The sequence below is a fragment of the Symphalangus syndactylus genome, chromosome 10 (genome assembly GCF_028878055.3).
Source record: "Symphalangus syndactylus isolate Jambi chromosome 10, NHGRI_mSymSyn1-v2.1_pri, whole genome shotgun sequence".
NCBI classification, from domain to species: Eukaryota; Metazoa; Chordata; class Mammalia; order Primates; family Hylobatidae; genus Symphalangus; species Symphalangus syndactylus.
The window spans coordinates 115,245,561-115,266,001 of NC_072432.2; the positions used below are offsets into that span (position 1 = coordinate 115,245,561).

Consider the following 20,441-nt stretch of genomic DNA (forward strand, 5'->3'; position numbering starts at 1 on the left):
CACATGATCATTGTAGAGAGACGAGCACATTTCATTTTAAAATTTAAGAGGGAATTAAAATCTCTCATTTTCCCACCATGCAGAAATACACATTAAATACATATATAGAATTTTTTTAATTAATGTTTTTCGAGACAAGGTCTTGCTCTGTCACCCTGGCTGGAGTGCAGTGGCACAAACTCGGCTCACTGCAACCTCTGCCTCCCTGGCTTAAGTAATCCTCCTACCTCAGCCCCCTGAATAGCTGAGAGTATAGGCACACACCACCACACCTGGCTATTTTTTTTATTTTTTGTAGAGATGGGGTCTCACTGTGTTGCCCAGGCTGGTCCCAAACTCCTAAACACAAGCAATGCATCCACCGTGGCCTTCCAAAGTAGTTGAGATCACACAGGTGTGAGCCACCACACCCAGCCAATACGTGTATAGAATTTACTAACAAAAATAGAATGAAATAATGCTGTTTTGTAACCTGCTTTTTTCACTTACCAATATCTTTTCTGTTCATCACATAGCCTTTTTTTCTTTTTTTTTTTGAGACAGGGTCTCGCTCTGTTGTTCTGTCTCCCAGAACCTGGGAGGTGGAGGTTGCAATGAGCCAAGATCATGCCACTGTACTCCAGCCTGGGTGACAGGGTGAGACTCCATCTCAACAACAAATTTTTTTTTTTTTTGTAGACACTATGTTGGTCAGGCTGATCTCCAACTCCTGGCCTGAAGTGATCCTCCTGCCTCGGCCTCTCAAAGTGCTAGGATTACAGCTGTGAGCCACCATGCCCAGCTGATCAACTCCATTTTTAAAAGGTGGAGGGTGGGAAAGAGGACTCAGGCTGTAAGTAGTAAAACTAGTTAGTATTCAAATTCAGGTCTGTCTGAGCACCAAGGCCAGATTCCTCGTGGTAGAAAGATGCATAGCAAATATAGAGTCTGATGTAATAGAGAATGAGACTATAAGCAAAACATATTTACAGTCTTAATATTGCTTATGCACTTTATAGGTTTCAAATGTTTATGTGTATTTCCCTATGGCTGAACTCAGTGTGGGGATCCGGTGAGCCAATGAATGCACATACATCCAGGTAGTCCATGGAAACCACTTTTGTCATTTACATGTGTTTACAATGACAAGAGTGGGTCATGAGTATTTATAAGAACTACATGGATTTCTCAGTGCTTATTTCCTTTTCTTTTTGATATTATGATATATGTTTGATATTATGTTTAGATGACCTACAACCTTCACTGGTCATCTATTTTAATGAAGAGCATTAACCTAATTCTAAAAACATTTACTAAACTAAAGAATAAGTATTTTATGGCTGGGTGCGGTGCCTCATACCGGTAATCTCAGCTCTTTAGGAGTCTGAAGTGGGCAGATCACTTGAATCCAGGAGTTCGAGACCAGTCTGGGCAACATGGTGAAACCCCGTCTTCACAAAAAGTACAAAAATTAGCTGGGCATGGTGGCATGGACCTATAGTCCCAACTACTCTGGAGGCTGAGGCAGCAGGATTGCTTGAGCCCAGGATTTGGAGGCTGCAGTGAAGCATGATCACATCACTGCACTCCAGTCTGGGTGACAAAGTGAGAACCTGTCTCAAAGATATATATATTTTAGATTTTGTAGAAAACTTAAATATTTAACCACTTTAAGACGTGGGAAAATGCTGAATTATATTAAAGGACTCAGACAAACTACAGAAGAGACACTGAGAGAATGTTGGAGGGATAAAAGGAACTTCAAGATAAAAAGATCAAGAACCATGATGAAAGAGAATCGTAAGTAGAAGGACTCATATAGAACCGCAGTACTGGAATAGTCAGTAAGTTATACCCAAAGTGGAAGAACATGATGTAGGAAATACGGAACACCACTGCGCACTGCTTGGCAAGGTACCAGGACAAGGCCAAGCGCGGTGGCTCATGCCCGTAATCTCAGGACTTAGGGAGGCTGAGGCAGCCGAATCTTCTGAGATAGGAGTTCGAGACTAGCCTAGCCAACATGGCAAAACCCTGTCTCTACTAAAAATACAAAAAATAGCCAGGCATGGTGGCGCACGCCTGTAGTCACAGCTACTCAGGAGGCTGAGGCAGGAGAATCACTTGAGCCCGGGAGGTGGAGGTTGCAGTGAGCCAAGATCGTGCCACTGCACTCTAGCCTGAGCGACAGAGCAAGACTGCCAAAAGAAAAAAAAAGAAATATCAGAAGAGTATTGAATACAAGCGATTACCATGATGAAGGGCCTTCCCTCCATGCACCCCAAATTTGCCACACTTACTCTATTAAGAGTCACTTACAGAAGAACCTATAGAGAAGACATGAAAATACAACTCACAGATGGCTTTGACATCAATGGTGCCAAAATTCAATTACCTTCTGGAAACAAGCTACTCATTTTTCTAATGCACATCCAGATTTTCTAGTTGATCTCATCACAAATTGGAATTCAATCACCCGTTTAAAAAAATTCACTGAGTGCTTGTCTATGTGTCAGGCACTGTTTCAGGCAATGAGGATCCTGCAGTTGTAGGCAGGGAAAGGAGAACCAAAAAAAAAAAAAAAAAAAAAAATCCCTGCTCTCATGGTGGGGGAAGACAGATACATTCTGGTGGGGGAAGACAGATAATTAAATAGGTAAGTGAATAAATAAACAAACTTTATAGTCTGTTGAGTGGTGATAAATGCTCTAGAGAAAAATAAGTCGGTAAGTAGAGATAGGAAACGTCACGGAGAAGTCAGGAGTTATGATTTTAAATAGGGCCATCAGAGGAGGACTCTTTGAAAAGGTGACTTTGGTACAAAACAAAACAAAACAAAAAAAACAAAGCAAAGCAAAGCAAAACAAAACAAAAAACACCCGATTAAAGGATGGACGGGAACCATGCGGAATTTTGTGGAGGAAGGGCATTCCAGGTAACAGGTGCAGGGGCCCTGAAGCAGGATGTTGCCTGATATAGTCCAGAAACAGCAGGGGGAGCCAGTGTGCAAGGAGTTGAGACTGGAGAAATGGTGCACGGAGAGATTATGCAGGGCTGTGGCGCAGGCCATTCTGAGGCCTCTGATTTTAACTCTGTAATGGGAAGCCATTGGGAAGTTTAGAGCAGAGATGTGACCTAATGTGAAACATGTCAGTTGCACTATGTGGAGACTAGACTTAGAGGATTCAGGTGGAAGGAGGCCAGTTAGGAGTCAATTATAATAATCAGCAATAAATGATGGTGGCCTGGACCAAGAGGGTGAGAAGTGGGAAGATCCCGGATGTACCTCGAAAAGCTGATATATTAGACGTAGTGCATGGGAGAGAGGAGTCAAGAGTCGCAAGGCTGGGTGCAGTGGCTCAAGCCTGTAATCCCAGCACTTTGGGAGGCTGAGGTGGGCAGATCACTTGAGACTCAGGAGCTCAAGACCAGCCTGGGCAACATAGTGAAACTCCAACTCTACAAAAAATAAAAAAAAATTAGCCCGGCATGGTGCGGCGTGCCTATAGTCCCAGCTACCTGAGAGGCTGAGGTGGGAGGATCACTTGAGCCCGGGAGGTTGAAGCTGCAGTGAGCCGAGATCATACCACTGCACTCCAGCCTGGGTGACAGAATAAGAAAGATCCTGTCTCATAAAAAAAAAAAAAAAAAACTGCAAGATTTTTAATCTGAACAACTAGCAGGATGCAGTTACCATTTACTGAGATGGGGACCACTTTGGAGAAGTAGTTTGAGGAGAAAGATCAAAAAAGCGTGGATATGGCCAGGGGCAGTGGCTCACACCAGTAATCCCAAAACTTTGGGAGGTCGAGGCAGGTGGATCACTTGAGGTCAGGAGTTTGAGACCAGCCTGGCCAACATGGTGAAACCCAGTCTCTACTAAAAATACAAAAATTAGCTGGGTGTGGTGGCAGGTGCCTCTAATCCCAGCTACTCAGGAGGCAGAGGCAGGAGAATTGCTTGAACCTGAGAGGTGGAGGTTGCAGTGAGTGGAAATCACGTCACTGCACTCCAGGCTGGGCGACAGGCTGTCTCAAAAAAAAAAAAAAGTTTGGATGTACACATAGGTTTTGAGATGCCCAGCAGACATCCAGCTGGAGGTGTGGAATAGGCAGAGACACATCAGGAGTTCAGGGAGCACTGGACTGGAGGTGAGCCCTTAGGAGTGATCAGCATACAGTATACTTGAAGCTGAGAAACTGAACCATTATCATGGGAGTTAGTATAGAGAAAATAGGAAAGAATTCCAAGGACAGAATTCTTTTTTTTTTTTTTTGAGATGGAGTCTCGCTCTTGTTGCCCAGGCTGGAGTGCAACGGCAAAATCTTGGCTCACTGCAACCTCTGCCTCCCAGGTTCAAGCGATTTCCCTGCCTCAGCCTCCCAAGTAGCTGGGACTGTAAGTGCGCACCACCACACACGGCTAATTTTTTGTATTTTACTAGAGACGGGGTTTCACCATGTTGGCCAGGATGGTCTTGAGCTCCTGACCTCGTGATCCGCCCACCTCAGCCTCCCAAAGTGCTGGAATTACAGGCCTGAGCCACCGTGCCTGGCCCCAAGGACAGAATTCTGCAGCTCTCTAACATGTAAGGGTCAAGGCGATAAGGAGGAACCAGCAAATGAATGGCCTGCAAAATGATGCAAATAAACAAGGACAAATAACACAGAGAACATGTAATAGCTTGAACTTGGATAGCGTTCTCATACCTCACATTCCTTTTACTCTACCAATACATATGCAAAACAGTTTCTTATTCATTTTCAATGCCCATGAAGAATTCACAGGAGGCAGGGCGCCATGGCTCATGCCTGTAGTTCCAGCACTTTGGGATGCCTGCAGGGGGCAGATCGCTTGAACCCAGGAGTTTGAGACCAGCTTGAGCAACATAGTGAGATTCCATCTCTACAAAATAATTAAAAATTAGTTGGGTATGGTGGTGCACACCTGTAGTCCCAGCTACACGGGAGGCTGAGGCAGGAGGATCCCTTTAGCCCAGGAGTTGCAGGCTGCAGTGAGCTATGATTGTAGCTGTGAATAGCCACTGTACTCCAGCCTGGACAACAGGGCAAGGCCCTGTTTCAGAAAAAAAAAAAAAAGGCCGGACATGGTGGCTCATGCCTGTAATCCCAGCACTTTGGGAGGCTGAGGCGGGTGGATTGCCTGTGGTTGAGAGTTCAAGACCAGCCTGGCCAACATGGTGAAACCCCATCTCTACTAAAAATACAAAGATTAGCCAGGTGTAGTGGCACGCACCTGTAATCCCAGCTACTCAGGAGGCTGAGGCAGGAGAATCTCTTGAACCTGGGAGGCAGAGGTTGCAGTGTGTCGAGATCGTGCCATTGCACTACAGCCTGGGCAACAGAGCAAGACTCTGTCTCAAAAAAAAAAAAAAATTCACAAGAACAGATTTTTGACAATCTGTTACACCTTCTAAAACCTGCATTTTGACCCAGAAAACTGTATTTGTTCTCAAGAGTTTGATTATTAAATTACAATGAGATTATTGTCTTTATTATGATATTTGTGAAAATAAAATGTTATTAATAACAAACTAAGCTCAGCTGGGCACAGTGGCTCACGCCTGTAATCCCAGCACTTTGGGAGTTTGAGGTGGGCAGATCAATTGAGCCCAGGAGTTCAAGACCAGCCTGGGCAACATGGCAAAACCCCAACTCTACCAAAAATAGAAAAATTAGCCAGTCTCAAAACCCGGTCTCAAAATAAATGGATAGATAAAAATATTAAAAGAAACCTGTGTAAAATATCCTAATTTTAAAAAATCTAGATGCATAGAAAAATGACTTCAAGAATGTAAAACATTTGATGGGATAATAATGGATAGCTTTTTCTTCTCAGTGCTTTTTAAATTTTTCCAAATTTTCTAAAATGAATGAGTGTATTTTTAAAAATACAAAATAAGCCAGGCGTGGTGGCTCATGCCCGTAATCCCAGCACTTTGGGAGGCCAAGGCGGGCGGATCACAAGGTCAGGAGATCGAGACCACCCTGGCTAACACGGTGAAACCCCGTCTCTACTAAAAATACAAAAAATTAGCCGGGCATGGTGGCTCACGCCTGTAGTCCCAGCTACTCAGGAAGCTGAGGCGGGAGAATGGCGTGAACCCGGGAGGCGGAGCTTGCAGTGAGCCGAGATTACGCCACTGCACTCCAGCCTGGGTGACAGAGCGAGAGTCCGTCTCAAAAAAAAAAAAAAAAAAAAGCCACCACCTGGTGAACTTCAAAGCCCAACAGAATGAAATCAAAGCTATTTCATCCAGTGCTCTAATTAGAAGCTAAGGGCTGCTGCGTGTAGCTCTGTAGGGAACAGGAAAAGGGTATTGGTTTGGTTTGATTATTGTAAAATCAACATGAAGAAAGAAGTTGAAAAGGATCTGTTTAGAAAACAACGTAACAATATTAATATATTAGTAAATTGGCAAACAAAGTTTTAAATTTTAAAAGCCAATACTCAAAAGGATGTGGCCAAAAAATTATATATTCTCTTTTTTGTTTTTTTGAGACAAGGTCTCCTCTGTCTCCCAAGCTGGAGTGCAGTAGCACAATCAAGGCTCACTGCAGCCTTGAACTCCTGGGCTCAATCAATCCTCTCACCTCAGCCTCCCAAGTAGCTGGGACTACAGGTGGGTGCCACCAAGCTCTAAAATTATAGATTCTTATATACTACCTCTCTCTCTCTCTCTCTCTCTCTCTGTCTCTGTGTGTGTGTGTGTGCGTGTGTGTGTGTACACACACATTAATTTCGGAGTCAATAAAAGTTTTTTTTTTGTTTTTTGTTTTTTTTGAGACGGAATCTTGCTCTGTCTCCCAGGCTGGAATGTAGTGGCGTGATCTCAGCTCACTGCAACCTCCACCTCCCGGATTCAAGCTATTCTCCTGCCTCAGCCTCCCAAGTAGCTGGGACTACAGGCGCATGCCACCACGCCTGGCTAATTTTTGTATTTTTAGTAGAGACGGGTTTTCACCATGTTGGTCAGGCTAGTCCTGAACTCCTGACCTCGGGTTCCGCCCACCTTGGCCTCCCAAAGTGCCGGGATTACAGGCGTGAGCCACTGTGCCGGGCCTTTTTTTTTTTTTTTTTTTTTTTTTTTTTTGAGACGGAGTTTTGCTCTTGTTGCCCAGGCTGGAGTGCAATAGCACGATCTTGGCTCACTGCAACCTCCTTCTCCCAGGTTCAAGCAATTCTCCTGCCTCAACCTCCCGAGTAGCTGGGATACAGATGCCCGCCACCAGGCCTGGCTAATTTTTGTACTTTTAGTAGAGACAGGGTTTCACGTTGGCCAGGCTGGTCTTGAACTCCTGACCTCAGGTGATCCACCCACCTCGGCCTCCCAAAGTGCTGGGATTACAGGCGTGAGCTACCACACCTGGCCAATAAAAGTTACTTAAATTCCAACAGTAGAGCAAACTTGGTATTCAGATTCCTTCCAGGCTTTGACCAAAAGAGCACACGAGGGTCACTGCTGTGAGCCCAGGATGGGTGTGACTGGGCACCGGTTGATCCACCGTGGCTGTTCCAAGGCTGCCCACACAGCCTCACCCAGGAGTCCTTCAAAAGCCCACAATGTGTGTGTGTGTGTATATAGTGTGTGTGTGTATATATGTTTCATTATTGTATATACACACATTCTTAGTGTTGATGCATTTCAGCACAATCTTTTTTGTTTTTTTGTGGGGTTTGTTTGTTTTTGTTGTTCTGAGACAGAGTCTCCCTCTGTCGCCCAGGTTGGAGTGCAACGGCACGATCTCGGCTCACTGCAACATCTGCCTCCCGGATTCAAGCTATTCTCCTGCCTCAGCCTCCCAAGTAGCTGGGACTACAGGTGCATGCCACCACGCCCGGCTAATTTTTGTATTTTTAGTAGAGACGGGTTTTCACCATGTTGGTCAGGCTAGTCTTGAACTCCTGACTTCGTGTTCCACCCACCTTGGCCTCCCAAAGTGCTGGGATTACAGGCGTAAGCCACTGTGCCTGACCTTTTATTTATTTATTTATTTATTTTGAGACGGAGTTTTGCTCGTTGCCCAGGCTGGAGTGCAATGGCACGATCTAGGCTCACTGCAACCTCCTTCTCCCAGGTTCAAGCGATTCTCCTGCCTCAACCTCCCGAGTAGCTGGGATTACAGATGCCTGCCACCAGGCCTGGCTAATTTTTGTACTTTTAGTAGAGACAGGGTTTCACCATGTTGGCCAGGCTGGTCTTGAACTCCTGACTTCAGGTGATCCACCCACCTTGGACTCCCAAAGTGCTGGGATTACAGGTGTGAGCTACCACACCTGGCCAATAAAAGTTACTTAAATTCCAACAGTAGAGCAAACTTGGTATTCAGATTCCTTCCAGGCTTTGACCAAAAGTGCACATGAGGGTCACTGCTGTGAGCCCAGGACGGGTGTGACTGGGCACCGGTTGATCCACTGTGGCTGTTCCAAGGCTGCCCACACAGCCTCACCCAGGAGTCCTTCAAAAGCCCACAATGTGTGTGTGTATATAGTGTGCGTGTGTATATATGTTTCATTATTGTATATACACACATTCTTAGTGTTGATGCATTTCAGCACAATCTTTTTTGTTTTTTTGTGGGGTTTTTTTGTTTGTTTTTGTTGTTTTGAGACAGAATCTCCCTCTGTCGCCCAGGTTGGAGTGCAATGGCGCGATCTCAGCTCACTGCAACCTCTGCCTCCGTGGTTCAAGGGATTCTTGTGCCCCAGCCTCCCGAGTAGCTGGGATTATGGGCATGCGCCATCACGCCCAGCTAATTTTTGTATTTTTAGTAGAGACAGTGTTTCACCATGTTGGCAAGGCTGGTCTGGAACTCCTGACCTCAAGTGATCTGCCCACCTTGGCCTTCCAAAGTGCTGGCATTACCGGCGTGAGCCACCACGCCCGGCCACACAATCCTTTTTGAAAGCAATTTAGCAATATGAATGAAGTACCATAAAATGTGCATGTACAAAATGATACAGCCACTGTGGAAAGCAGCTTGGCAGTTTCTTATAAAACTAAGATACAACTACCATATGACCCAATGATTGCACTCATGGGCAATTATCCCAGAGAAATAAAAACTTACGTTCACACAAAATCTCATATATATTTTTCACAGCAGCTTTATCCATAATAACCCCAAACGGAAAACCACCCAGATGTCTTTCAAAGGGTGAATGGTTAAACAAACCATGAATACTCTGCAATAAAACGGAACAAACTATTGATACACACAACTTGGATGATCTCCGGGGAACAATGCCGAGTGAAAAAAGCAATCCCAAGAAGTCACATACTGTATGATTCCATTTATATAACACTTTTGAAATAACAAAATGGCAGAAATGGAGAACAGATTAGTGGTGGGAGGAGGTGGGGGGGGGAGGTGTGGCTATAAAAGGGCAACAAGAGGGATCCTTGTGGTGATGGGAACTTTTTGTATCTTGACTGTACCAATGTCAATATTCTGGTGGCAAGATGTTACTACTGGGGGAAAACGAGTAAACAGTACTTGGGATCTCTCTACGTTGTTTCTTACCACTCTACATGAACCTACAATGTTCTCAAAATAAAAAGTTTAATTTAAAAAATGTTTTTAGAGATAGGGTCTTGCTGTGTCACCCAGGCTGGAGTGCAAGGGCTGGATCATAGCTCACTGCAATCTTGAACTGCTGAGACTTTCAAGCGATCCTCCCACCTCCGCCTCCCAAAGCACCGGGATTACAAGCGTAAGCCACCATGCCCATCCCAAATATTTACTTAAAAAAAAAAAAAAATCTTCTTTTGGCCAGTTATCCCAGGACGGGAAATCTATCCCGGGAATATAACCCAAAAGAAAACAAAAACAAAAACATAATAAAAAAAAAGCAAGTCGAATGTACCAGAGATTCACTACAGCATTATTTAAAACAGGGAAAAAAGAAACAATCAGGGAAATACTTAAATCATGATACAGCCACTGGAGAACTACGCAGTCTTTGATGCCGCAACAGATAAATGTTATTTGAAAAAGGAGGATAAAGGCCAGGCGTGGTGGCTGATGCCTGTAATCCCAGCACATTGGGAGGCCGAGGCGGGTGGGATCACTTGACCTCAGGAGTTCAAGACCAGCCTGCGCAACATAGTGAAACCCCGTCTCTACCAAAAATACAAAAAAAAAAAAAGAAAGAAAGAAAAAATTAGCCGGGCGTGGTGGCATGCACTTGTAGTCCCAGCTACTAGGGAGGCTGAGGTGGAAGCATGGCTTGAGCCTGGGAGGCAGATGTTGCGGTGTGTTGATCGCACCACTGCACTCCTGTCTGGGCAACAGAGAGAAACCTCGTCTCAAAAAAAAAAAAAAAAAAAGAAAGAAAGAAAGAAAAGAAAAGAAAAAGGACACGAAATTGTGATACGACAACTCTGTGAAGACTACTAGATACATCACAAAATTTTTAATAGTAATACTGTACGTGGCATTCTGGTAGAAATGATTTCCATTCCTCAAACTCCCCGTAATATTGTTACATGGTTTTTATACGGTCTGGGGAATGGGGGATAACAATAAATGACACTTTTTATGTTAAATCACAAACGCTGGAGTCAATAAAAGTTCTTTAAATTCCTCCAGCAGTAGAGCAAACTTGGTATTCCAATTCCCTCCAGGCTTTGACCAAGAGCGCACACGAGGGCCACCGCCTTCGTGACCCCAAGCGGGTGTGACTGGGCACCGGTTGGTCCATTGCGGCTGTTCCAAGCTGCCCCCACAGCCTCACCCCAGGACTCCACCAGGAGCACAGGGAAGGGGTCCCCGAAAGTGGGCGAGGTCGCTGCCCGGAGGTAGTGACCACTCCAAGGTCACCATGGAGAACCCGCAGACAGGGCTCGGCGTGGCCCAGGACTTCCCGACTCTAAGTCCAGGTCTCACTCTCTGCGCCGCGCCCCTCGCCCCATCCCGAGCAGCTACCCCCAAGCTCCCAGGGGCTCCGCCGAGGCGAATCCTCACATTGCGGCGTGGTGGCCGACAAGACCCGAGACCCTGATCTCGGCGCCTCCAAGCCACCGCCCGGAGACCAAGACCCCCGAGCGCCGCACCAGAGCGTAGCCCAGACCAGTCACCTCATCCTTTTTCGCCCTCTCAACCCAGCTTTTCCCGACTCCGGGAAGAACCGGGAAGAGAAGGCGGAGGGGAGCGAAGCGCCGCCTGATAAATACTGTGGCCCAGTCCCGCCCCCGGAACGTCACTTCCGCCCCGCGCCAAGATGGCGGCGCGCAGGCCGTGCCACGCAGACTTCCGCCCGGCGCGGAGACCGAAGGCTGGCGGCGGTTCGCGTCGCAGGTGAAGTCGTGACGCGCAGTGTGGAGCCGCGGCCCGGGTGCGTCCCTGCCTGGTTCCTGGGCGGGGTTCCTGGAGAGAGGGCGTGTTGCGAGCCAAAGGCTCTCACCTGGGTGGTCCCGGGAGTCTCGCCACGTGGGAGGGGAGGAGCTGAGAGGCCACTGGAGGGACGCACCGACTGGGGGACCGGAAAGCAAGGGGGTGGGGTTCCGCCAGGGTCCGCGTGTCAGTCCCCTCTGGTGATCTCGTCGCCCCTTCTCTCCCAGGCAACATGTCGGAAGGAAACGCCGCCGGCGAGCCCAGCACTCCGGGAGGGCCCCGACCTCTCCTGACTGGGGCCCGGGGGCTCATCGGGCGGCGGCCGGCGCCCCCCCTCACCCCCGGCCGCCTTCCCTCCATCCGTTCCAGGGACCTCACCCTCGGGGGAGTCAAGAAGGTACCCAACGGCGCGTTTCTAAAGAAACTCAACTACCTTGAATTCCAAGCCCCGGGATTCAACTAATGTTTGTGTAGGGCCTACTGTGTGTCAGGACTGTCGTTGGGCCTCAAGCTTACCCCTCTTTAAATTCTAGGGAGCCTGTCCTACCTTCAGATCTAGGTACTGAGTACAAGATGTTGAAATGACTCCCAGAGGTGGTTGAAGGACAGAGAATCCTAATAAGTTAAAGTCGTTCAAAAGCAATTTGAACAGTGTTTATTTACTTTTATTGTGTGTTTGGACATCTTTAAGAAACCCATGAAAGCCAGACAGGCATAAACTTCGCAGTCTTAGAGGGTTCAGAATTCACCATCTCAGTGTGCAAACTTGTTATCTAGAGTATGATGAAGTCTAGGCATGGCATTCGAGGCTCTGTGGCCTCTCCCATGTGTATATGACTGTGGATGTCAAGAGTAGCCCAGAAAGGGGTGGGGTCAGGATGACAGAATAATAAAGCAGGTTTTTGTTTTTGTTTTTGTTTTTTTTGGGAGGAAGTCTCGCCCTTGTCCCCCAGGCTGGTGTGCAATGGCACGATCTCAGCTCACTGCAACCTCTGCCTCCCAGGTTTGAGCGATTCTCCTGCCTCAGCCTCCTGAGTAGCTGGGATTACAGGCGCCCGCCACCATGCCCAGCTGATTTTTGTATTTTTAGTAGACACAGGGTTTTGCCATGTTGGCCAGGCTGTTCTTGAACCCCTGACCTCGTGATCTGCCTGCCTGCCTTGGCCTCCCAAAGTGCTGGGATTACAGGTGTGAGCCACCGCTCCCGGCCGAATAAAGCAGTTTTTTTTTTCTTTTGTTTTTAACGGAATCTCTTTCTGTCGCCTAGGCTGGAGTGCAGAGGCACCATCTCAGCTCACTGCAACCTCCGCCTCCCGGGTTCAAGCGATTCTCCTGCCTCAGCCTCCCGAGTAGCTGGGATTACACGGGCCTGCTACCGCACCCAGCTAATTTTTGTAGTTTTTAGTAGAGACGGGGTTTCACCATCTTGGCCAGGCTGATCTTGAACTCCTGACCTCGTAATCCACCCGCCTTGGCCTCCCAAAGTGCTGGGATTACAGGCATGAGCCACAACGCTCAGCCATAAAGCAGTTTTTAAAAACCTAACTTTGCCTTGGAAAATTGTGGTGACAGTCCATAATCACCTGATTGAGAGTGTTGGCAGATCTATGGCCTCCCCTACTTAGGCCTTGCTGCTAGAGCTGTTCCCCCATGATACTGACTGGTCTCTATAGCAGTTTGAAGATAAGAGGTGAGACCAGAGAAATTCCTTTGCTTTTAGAAGTCCCAGAGGATCTTCTTTCAGAGGCAGAACCTAAGGCTGCTGGTTAAAAGTGGGTTTTGGTGCCCCTTCTATGTGTAACTCCACTGCCACCACACTATGATATTCCTCCTTTTCAGGCACGTGTATCTATAAAACTGACAGCACTGTGGAATGTGCCAAAGAGAGCCATGGTGGCCTTGGTCTGTAGAAGATGCCCTTTGGGAATTTTTATTTTCCTCTGTACTTTGGGGTCAGAACCTAACCACATCAGTGACTCCTGTATTTTGCTTTCAGAAAACCTTCACCCCAAATATCATCAGTCGGAAGATCAAGGAAGAGTAAGTATCTAGGCCTTCTGAATACTTGCCCCTTATTTACTTGCTCTGAATTTGGGGCTTTGGGGGAAATAACTAGGTTTGTAGCTCTGAAATTTAAATTTATATCTTTAGTTCTTTTCACTAGTGATTTTCAGCCCTGGTTCGTAGGTGATTCTGAAGCTTTAAAAAGTAAATAAATAAATAAATACTGGTGTCTAGGGTTCCATCTTTAGAAATTGTGATTTAACTTGCTGGCAGTAGAATGGAGTGATTCTCTTTGATGCCCGAGTTGAGAGCCAATAGTTTAAACAAAGATGTATCACACTTTCCCTGAAGTTCCTTTGCATTTCTGCCTTCCTGCTTTCAGTCCCAATGCAAACAAAAATCTACATTTTTGGACAAGAAGGTAAAGTAAAGCAAACTGAAAAAATCCTGCCTCATCAAGGAAGTGAGAAAAGTGCTAGAATTAGGATTGGATTCTGCTTCTCGTGGTGTAATTATTGGCTCAAACTCTCCACTGTCTTGGAGTGAAGTGGTATGGGAGAGTAAGGCCAGTTTTTGGAGACACCGTGAGTGAGTGGTTTCCCTTAATCCACTTTTTTTTCCAGGCCCAAGGAAGAAGTAACTGTCAAGAAGGAGAAGCGTGAAAGGGACAGAGACCGACAACGAGAGGGGCATGGACGAGGACGAGGCCGCCCAGAAGTGATCCAGTCTCACTCCATCTTTGAGCAGGGCCCAGCTGAAATGATGAAGAAAAAAGGTATAAGGAAGGAATCAGTGAATTTCAGTTCAGACTGCCCAAGAGAAGGGCGAGAGCAGTGGAATTTCCCCACTCCCATTGCAGTTTTCCTTGCTGTTGGCATCTTCCTTATCGATCCCTAGTGACCTGGGTGATTTCCCACAGGGAACTGGGATAAGACAGTGGATGTGTCAGACATGGGACCTTCTCATATCATCAACATCAAAAAAGAGAAGAGAGAGACAGACGAAGAAACTAAACAGATCTTGCGTATGCTGGAGAAGGACGATGTGGGTACCAGGAGGCTGGGGGGAAGGGGTTTCCTTGTGGCTGTAGAACAGGGCTTCTGGGAAGCCAGGTGAGGGGTAGAAGAGCTCACTGATGTCCTGGAATCCTGGGGAGCAGCAGGAATCTTTGGTTAGAAAGGGACTAAAGCAGACCTTGATCCAGGTGCATGTGCTAGCAGGCTGGATGACCCAGACTCTTTTTGGCAGTTCCTCGATGACCCTGGCCTGAGGAACGACACTCGAAATATGCCTGTGCAGCTGCCGCTGGCTCACTCAGGATGGCTTTTTAAGGAAGAAAATGACGAACCAAATGTTAAACCTTGGCTGGCTGGCCCCAAGGAAGAGGACATGGAGGTGGACATACCTGCTGTGAAAGGTACTCTGTCGGTTAACTTCTCATCTCCAATTCCATGGCTGCTCCCCAGGAATCCCTCGCATGAGGCATCCCTTGCATGTGCCCCTGACTGCTGCTCATGAGCAGGTCCTCCCATTCTGGCTGTAAGATACGTGAGCTGAACAAAGATGCTCCATTCTCCCTCGCAGAGGGTTCCTGTGTTGACAGGGAGCGGTGGGCCCAGCCTCAGATGTCCCTTTCTAGATAAGTCACGCGAGACTTGAACATGTAGTCTCTTGCTGCTCTCTATAACCGGTGCCTCCTTCCCACTCCCTGGCTGAGTGACAGTGGAGCAGACAGGGGCAAAGGGCTGCTAACAGTGAGCTGGTATGGAGGGTGGTCACGTCATAGCATTCCATGTCTATCACCCGGGCAGTGAAAGAGGAGCCACGAGATGAGGAGGAAGAGGCCAAGATGAAGGCTCCTCCCAAAGCAGCCAGGAAGACCCCAGGCCTCCCAAAGGATGTATCTGTGGCAGAGCTGCTGAGGGAGCTGAGCCTCACCAAGGAGGAGGAACTACTGTTTCTGCAGCTGCCAGACACCCTCCCTGGCCAGCCACCCACCCAGGAGATCAAGCCTATCAAGACAGAGGTGCAGGGCGAGGACGGACAGATGGTGCTCATCAAGCAGGAGAAAGACCGAGTATGCTCAGACAGAGGCCTGCAGGAATCGAGTCGGGGACTGGGAGGGGAAGTGGTGACCTGTAGTGGGAAGCAAAGCCGTGCCACCCTGGCTGAAATGGGACAATAATGGGCGGTTATTCTTGATGCCTGCAAGAGCCATGGGGCTTTGTACCTCCAACCCCAATTGTGTGTGTGTTGTGGGTGTGTGTTTTCACTTCTTAAAAGGGAATATTTCAAACACAAATGAGAGAACATATGACCAGCTGCGGTGGCTCATGCCTCTAATCCCAGCACTTTGGGATGCTGAGACGGGAGGATCAGTTGAGCCCAGGAGTTCGAGACTAGCCTGGACAACTGGTGACACCATGGCTAATACAAAAATTAGCCAGGCATGGTGGCGTGTGCCTATAGTCCCCGCTACTTGGGAGGCTGAGGTGGGGGAATGGCTTGAGCCCAGGAGGCAGAGGTTGCAGTAAGCCTAGAGCACGCCACTACACCCCAACCTTGGCGACAGAGTCAGACCTTGTCTTAAAAAAATAAGAGAATGTAAACCACCATGTACCAGAAGTCAGCTTCAGCAGTTACTGATGTTTTGTCATTTATGTATTTGTTTGCCGTAGGTTTTGTATTTTAACCATAGCAGACAGCCCTAGGAGAAGGCACTCTTCGGGGAGCTCATTTTGACCTTTGCTGTGCCTTTCTCTTGGGGAATAGAAGGGGGTTCATGAAAGATGGAGGAAAGAGCTCCTAGCCCAGTGTCCATCCTCTGGTTTTCTCCGCAGGAAGCAAAGCTGGCAGAGAATGCTTGTACCCTGGCTGACCTGACAGAGGGTCAGGTTGGCAAGCTACTCATCCGCAAGTCTGGAAGGGTGCAACTCCTCCTGGGCAAGGTGACTCTGGACGTGACCATGGGAACTGCCTGCTCCTTCCTGCAGGTTAGAGCCTCCTTAGGGCCAGGGAGGGACCCTTTCAGAAGTGAAGGAGGATTGAAGAGCCACTGCTAAATAAGGGAGGGGCTTTCTGGGAGTATCATGTCCCCATTCACAGCTATACACACTGGGCATGTGGTGGTGGTTCTCATCACTGTCTCTGTCAATTGGCAGGAGCTGGTGTCCGTGAGCCTTGGAGACAGTAGGACAGGGGAGATGACAGTCCTGGGACACGTGAAGCACAAACTTGTATGTTCCCCCGATTTTGAATCCCTCTTGGATCACAAACACCGGTAAAATGAGCAGATGGAGGAGGACGGCGCCTGTGCCCACGGCTGCTGCCTGCTCCAGACATTTTGTTCTTGAATCTGTGAGACCCAGAAGGGGCCCACTGGGCCCACTCACTCCAGCCTTTGGCAGCCATTGTTCCAGGTCCCCCAGGGCTTCCTCCCACAGCAGCTGTGAATGGTACAGTGACCTTCCTGCAGTGTGGAGATGGCACATCCTTGCTGCTGGGGACTTGGCCCTGCTATTTATTTTTGTATTTATGTCCTAATCTCTTCCACTGACGCATCCTCCAAGGGTAGATGGGGAGGGTCTGTGTGAAGGGGCTGGCTTCTCTTGGTGCCTGCTGGGTCACAGGGGCAGGAAGCGTGAGGACTGCAGCTTCTGCTGGTGCTCCCTCCTTCCTCCCGGAGGAAGCATAGGAGAGAGAGCAAGGATTGAGTCTGAGACTTAAGCACTCGGTCCCAGCTTGCCAGTTCCTGGTTCTGTGTCCTTGGACAAACTACCTAACCTTTCTGAGCCTCCTGTTCCTCATCTGACACAAATGGGGATGATACCTACCTCCAGGGTTGGCGTGAGGATTCATGGGCTATTATAGATAAAAACTGCACAAGGCCAGAACCAGCAGGCACTCAATAAACGTTCACGTCCTTTTTCTCTACCTGAGTCTATTTTCAAACAAAATAGAGATTCTAAGTCTCCCAGAAGCAGCGACTAGAGCTGCTCCCGTCCCCACTCTTGCCCCTTCCTGCTTTATATCCCGTCCTCACCCTGGGCCTGATGCCCTAAATTTATGGTGTCGGGCTGTTCTACGCCTTTTTCTCCTGGCTCCTCTTAGCCAGGTGCCTCCTGTGTGAGTTACTGTAATAGCTGCAGGTAATAGAAAGGAAGAAGTCAGAGACCCCTCCCAGCACCCTGCAAAAGTCTTTGGGGGACATGTTGGGCCCAGGACATGTTCCCTGCACTCTTTCCTTTGCAGTTATTACTCATGTATGAGCCGAAGTCATATATTGCTAACAAAAAACTAAATCCTTCGTAAGAGAAGTTAGGGATGTATTGAATAATGGCCTCTTTGACACTTGGCCAATGATGCCCACTTCAAAAACTTTGGGTTTCAGAGGCCTGCCTCTTCTCCTGTCCTAGCACTGCCAGAGCCACCTACTCAGTGTTACTTTTTTGGGTCTGTGATCCTGTTCCCTTTACCAGGTCATTGTACTGTGTTGTCCCTGGAGGAACAGCTTCTCCTCTTGTCTTGACAGTAGGGCTGGGGTTTTCCCTGGTTCAGGTGGGGAGACGTTTGCAGGTTAGAAAAAGGCCTCATGCGGCGGCGTGTGTGGCTGTTAGACACGGATGGCACAACTTCCCTTTGCTGGCATCGTGGCACATGACCTCTGGGACAGTATGAACCACAGGGGCTCAGGAAGAACCGCTTCTCCTCCACCCCCATCCCTGATTCCTAGTGGCCCCTTAGATTTTGGGTACATCTTCCTTCAGGCTCACCTTCCTTCTTTTCAAAGTTCCTCAAGCCTGTTACTCATTTGTCAAGGCTGGGCTTTTCCTACAAAGCCCTCAACCTGCCCAGCCAGTAGCTGTGAGGCTGACTGAATATTTGGTGACCATATCACCCTTTCTGGTGCTGAAGCTCATGTCAGCTCCATTGGATAATGTTGTTCTGGGCTCTTCTCACTGTAGAGGACTGGAGCAGAAAGGGTTCCTTGGAAACCTGTGCTGGGAAGCCCTGTTTGGTCTAAAGCTAAACTTTGGTTAACTCTGGGCTCCAGCCCTTTCTTCCTTTAAATAGCTGATGCACGGCCAGCAGGTCTCCATTCTCATCCTCTCTTTCTGTTCTGTTTCTTTGGTTCAGAAATACTCTTCTGCTTTTTTTTGGACGAACTCAATGGCCCGATGTTAGATATTGGGTATTTTTTAATCTTCAGTTTTCTGACCCTTCCAAGAAAGTTTGAGGAAGAGCATGTACTACTGCTTTCATGTTCATTTCGCCCATTCAGATATCTTGGCTTGAACCTTATGACTCTGTATCAAAGTCCGCACAACCTGTCTCTAGATCCCTGATGCACAAATTAGGTCTTATTAATAAGTGTGGGAAAAGAGAGGAGAGTCCACCTTCTTGGTCGGGCCCCTGAGGCATGCGTTTCTACCAAGGAATATAGACAAATGACAGAGAAGAGCCCAAAGCCAAATTTATACATGAGTGCAAGTGGATGCAAATTTGTTGCTCCCTGCATCTGTGTATATGCCTTCTGTTAAATACAGAAAGAAGGAACAATAGGCTTGCACACTTTTCTAACTACATGTTTAAGCGGCAGAGTCCGGGCTGTCGAGTCACGGTTGGGTTTGAATCTGACTCCACCAGTAACTTTGGTTGGAAAAAATCACTTACCCTCTTTAAGCTTGATTTTATTTAGTTTATTTTATCTGAGAGTGAGACAGTAGTAGCTTAATAGGGTTGCTTTTAAATTAGAGTGAACATGAGGCATTTACTCAGTGCCAGACAGATAATTGCCTATAACAGGACGTGATCCACACAAGTAACAGAAAGTTAGCCTGACGGTGGCTTAAGCACTGGGAATGTTTATCTCACATAGCAAAAAGTCTGTAAATAGATGGTTCTAGAGTTGGGTGGAAGCCAGAATGTCATCAGGATTTCCTTGGAACCGTTTGCTTTGCCATCCTCAGTATTGCAGAATGGCTGCTCCTGCGCCAAGCATCATTCTGCAAATGATGGTGTCCACAGCCAGAGTGGACATTAGTACAGGAGTGTTCTCATTCTGCCCTTATCCGGGAAGAACCATCAGCAGCTCCAGCAGCCTCGCCCGTCTCTTTATAGAGTGGGGCCGCGTGCCCACTCTTGGACCGGGCCCTGGCAAAGGGGGATGGGTCGATTAGTGTATCCCCTGGTACTGAGCACACTTGCCCTTGAGTTGGGATTTTGTTAGTAGGGAGGAAGCTGGACTGGCAGTTGGATAGACAATTCATAGTAGCTGCTGCCATGTTCAAAAAATGCTACGATGTAAAATCATTAAGAATTCATCTAGGCATAACTTTTTAAAATGTTCAGTCACCTTTTATTCTACTAAAATCAATTTTAACATTTTAGTGTATATTATTTTATTTTAGATTCAGCAGGTACATGGGCATGTTTTGTTTTGTTTTGTTTTGTTCTGTTTTGTTTTTTGAGATGGAGTCTCACTCTGTCACCCAGTGGTGTGATCTTGGCTCACTGCAACTCTGTCTCCCAGGTTCAAGTGATCCTCCCGCCTCAGCCCCCCAAATAGCTGGGATTACAGGCACGCGCCACCACACCCGGCTAATTTTTGTATTTTTAGTAGAGACGGCGGTTTCACCATGTTGGCCAGGCTGGTCTCAAACTCCTCACCTCAAGTGATCTACCTGCCTCAGCCTCCCAAGTGCTGGGATTACAGGCGTGAGCTACCACGCCCAGCCACATGTGCATGTTTGTGTATATTGCGTACTGGTGGGGATTGGGCTTCTGTCATACCTATCACCCAAATAGTGAACATTGTACTCAGGTAACTTTTCAACCCTTGCCCCCCCTCCCACTGCCCTTTTGGAGTGCCCAGTGTTTACTGTTTCCATCTTTATGTCCATAGGTACCCATTATTTAGCTCCCACTTATACATGAAAACATGTGCTATTTGATTTTCTGTTTCCGAGTACACTTAGGATAATAACCTCAAGCTCCATCCATGTTGCTCCAAAGCACATGATTTCATTATATTTTATGACTGCTCATGTATATTATTTCAGCCTCCAAAATTTTGTATGTTATTTGTAATGATATAAATTA

The 20,441-nt window shown here is 47.4% G+C and overlaps 1 protein-coding gene across 2 annotated transcripts; it reads left to right on the forward strand.

Moving 5' to 3' along the window:
- Positions 1-11,196: 11,196 nt before the first annotated feature.
- Positions 11,197-17,273, forward strand: POLR3D (RNA polymerase III subunit D). 2 transcript variants are annotated; one of them, XM_055295623.2, is made up of 9 exons: positions 11,197-11,337; positions 11,564-11,733; positions 13,333-13,376; positions 13,964-14,115; positions 14,260-14,384; positions 14,589-14,757; positions 15,152-15,417; positions 16,181-16,333; positions 16,502-17,273. In XM_055295623.2, exons 2-9 carry the CDS (start codon positions 11,569-11,571, stop codon positions 16,622-16,624), a joined length of 1,197 nt encoding a protein of 398 aa, XP_055151598.1. In that variant the 5' UTR covers positions 11,197-11,337; positions 11,564-11,568; the 3' UTR covers positions 16,625-17,273. The 2 variants fall into 2 exon arrangements, with proteins under 2 accessions (XP_055151598.1, XP_063467516.1); XM_063611446.1 differs by lacking the exon at positions 11,197-11,337 and having other exon boundaries at positions 11,355-11,733.
- Positions 17,274-20,441: the final 3,168 nt, after the last annotated feature.